General features: G+C 49.7%; 1 protein-coding gene across 1 annotated transcript; it reads left to right on the top strand.

Annotated features, from left to right (window-relative positions):
* Window positions 1–541: 541 nt before the first annotated feature.
* LOC308290194 (serine/threonine-protein kinase VRK2-like) lies at window positions 542–2,459 on the top strand (the record flags this gene model as incomplete). Its single annotated transcript, XM_080731969.1, has 2 exons — window positions 542–1,804; window positions 2,433–2,459. 2 exons carry the CDS (start codon window positions 542–544, stop codon window positions 2,457–2,459), a joined length of 1,290 nt encoding a protein of 429 aa, XP_080588095.1.
* Window positions 2,460–2,674: the final 215 nt, after the last annotated feature.

Raw genomic sequence — 2,674 nt, 5'->3', positions numbered from 1 at the left:
GCCAATAATGTTGTATTTTGAAGGGCGACATTCAGCCAATGAGGAACCAGCATGGTCGTGATGTCACCTTGAAGGGCAACATACACCGGCTGCGGACGGCGCGCGAACATTTTTAACCACAAGGCAACGCCTGGAAAATAGAACAGTGGCGTATCGGAGCAGCCGGCGAGGCGGGAACGCGCACCTGTGCACATCTGACGCCTCTGGTGTGGGTATGTTCAGGTGAAAATATTGGGGTAAGTTGTTTTGACACGCGCCGTCCGCAGTCGGTGTGTGTCCCCTTTTATGCTCCCTCATTGGCTAAATGTTACTCGATAAACTCCAGGGGATTGGTCAAGCTTCACATGCCATTTTGCCTATCCAAACAATAAACAGGCAAACCACACTTGCATCTTTCTCTGAGTTTACAGAGTAACATTTAGCCAATGAGGAACCAGCATTCTTGTTTTTGTTTTGCTTTCAGCATGTCAGATGGAGAGCTTACACAGAAGACACATATAGCCTGTGTTTAACAACACATCTGCCTCACTTCTAAAGATTCATGGCACCTCCAAGGAAAAGGGCTTTGCCTAAACCACTCCCAGAAGGCTTTCTACTCACCGACTCGGAAAAGAAGAGATGGAGGTTGGGAAAGGTCATTGGTCAAGGAGGCTTTGGGTTGATCTATCTGGCCTCACAAGACGTGGACACGCCTGTTGAGGCTGACAGCGATTTTGTCATAAAAGTCGAATACCACGAGAACGGGCCCCTGTTCTCAGAGCTCAAGTTCTACCAGAGGGCAGCCAAGCAAGAGAGCATACAGGCATGGACGAGAAGCAGGAAACTGGACTTTCTGGGGATTCCAACCTACTGGGGATCGGGGCTGGCCGATCACAATGGAACCAGGTACCGCTTCATGGTGATGGACCGCCTGGGCAGTGACCTGCAGAAGGCCAGCCGGCACACTGAAGGTCGGCTGAAGAAGGCGATGGTGCTCCAGCTCGGCCGAGGACTGGTGGACGTGCTGGAGTACATCCATGACAATGAGTACGTCCACGCCGACATCAAAGCGGCCAATCTGATGCTGGGTCACAGAGACCCTGACAAGGTGTACCTAGCAGACTACGGCCTGTCCTACAGGTACTGTCCCGACGGACTGCATAAAGAGTACAAGGAGAACCCGAAGAAGGGCCACAATGGAACCATTGAATACACCAGCCTGGACGCACACAAGGGAGTCGCTCCATCCAGGCGTGGGGACCTCCAGATTCTAGGCTTCTGTCTTCTTCACTGGCTGTGTGGAACACTTCCCTGGGGTGCAGTTCTCAAGAACCCAACACAGGTACAGGAGGCCAAGGCCATGCTGATGGATAACCTGCCAGGCTCCGTCCAGCATCTGTCCCCGAGTCCAGCCAGTACAGATGAGTTGGCCAATTTCCTACTGTATGTCAGATCTCTGGGGTACCAGGAACGGCCTGACTACCACAAGCTTAAGGAGTTGCTGACCAGCGGTGCCCATGGAAGGATTGACCTTTCTAGGCCACACAAAGAGAAGACACAGGGGTCCACTACCTCTGATGAGGTGCCGGGGCCTCCAGTCAGGGGCAAAATATCAGGACGAGAACGATTGTCCTCCAAACCCAAGGTTGCCATGGAGATGGATGGTGAAGATCATGTGCTGCATTGGAGTCCACCCATCAACAGGCCTCCATCAAAACAGAAGCCAGATAAAGCCACAGCCCCTGTCAGAAGATCAGCCAGATCAAAGCCGATGCCTCTACAGGTTGAAGATCATTTTGATAGTGAAGATGTTGAGGAAAGCAAGGTAAAAACCAACCCTACTGATGCACTGGTCGGCCCCAGACCCCAAACCAAACTAATATTTAATCGATTTTGCCTGATCATCTCAATATTGTTTTTATTAGGCATTGTTATTGTTCTTATTCCTCCATCCATCCATCTTCAACCGCTTATCCGGAATTGGGTCGCGGAGGTAACAGTTCCAACTGAGATTTCCAGAGTTCCTTAATTATCCCGAGCAACTTCCTCTACTCTCTCCGGGACTATATCTAGGCGTTTTCAAGCCAGTTTGGAGATGTAATCCTTCCATCTGGTCTTTGGTCTGCCACAGGGTCTCCTCCCAGTGGGACGTGTATTGAAGACCTTCCTAGGAGGGCGCTTGGGGGACATCTGTACTAGATGCCCGAACCACCTAAGCTGACTTCTTTCCAAGTGTAGGAGCAGCGGTTCTACTCCAACTGCTTTACTCATGCATTATTTTTGTTGTAAAAGTAAAGTCTGTGGACTTTCTCAAACCTCTGAAACAGCTCAGTCCCTGCCATTTCAGTCATTCTACGGTACGTAATGCCCAGTCAACACTGGAGACCAATCATTGATCTGTTGCTGAAACCTTTTAGTTTAATTTTGACATTCACATTTCCTTGTGGCTACAGATCATTCGACAGCTGCTTCTGCTGTGAGAGAATACTTGCATATACTCGTAACAGAGTTTTGAGAAGATGCTGGAAATAACATTGTGTTGTGCACTTAATTGAAGGAGGCTATGGTCCAGTTATCATGGCTCACTTCAGCAACACAATACCAGGAGATAGGGTTGTACCTGGCAGTCCTCTCCAGAGCAACATCAACAAGTTCCATGAACTAGACATGTTGGACCTGCCAGGATTAGCGTTGC

The sequence above is a fragment of the Nannobrachium achirus genome (assembly GCF_963921795.1).
Source record: "Nannobrachium achirus genome assembly, chromosome: 8".
Lineage (NCBI taxonomy): Eukaryota > Metazoa > Chordata > Actinopteri > Myctophiformes > Myctophidae > Nannobrachium > Nannobrachium achirus.
Note: the sequence above shows the minus strand (reverse complement) of the source record. Positions and strands in the feature narration are given on the sequence as shown.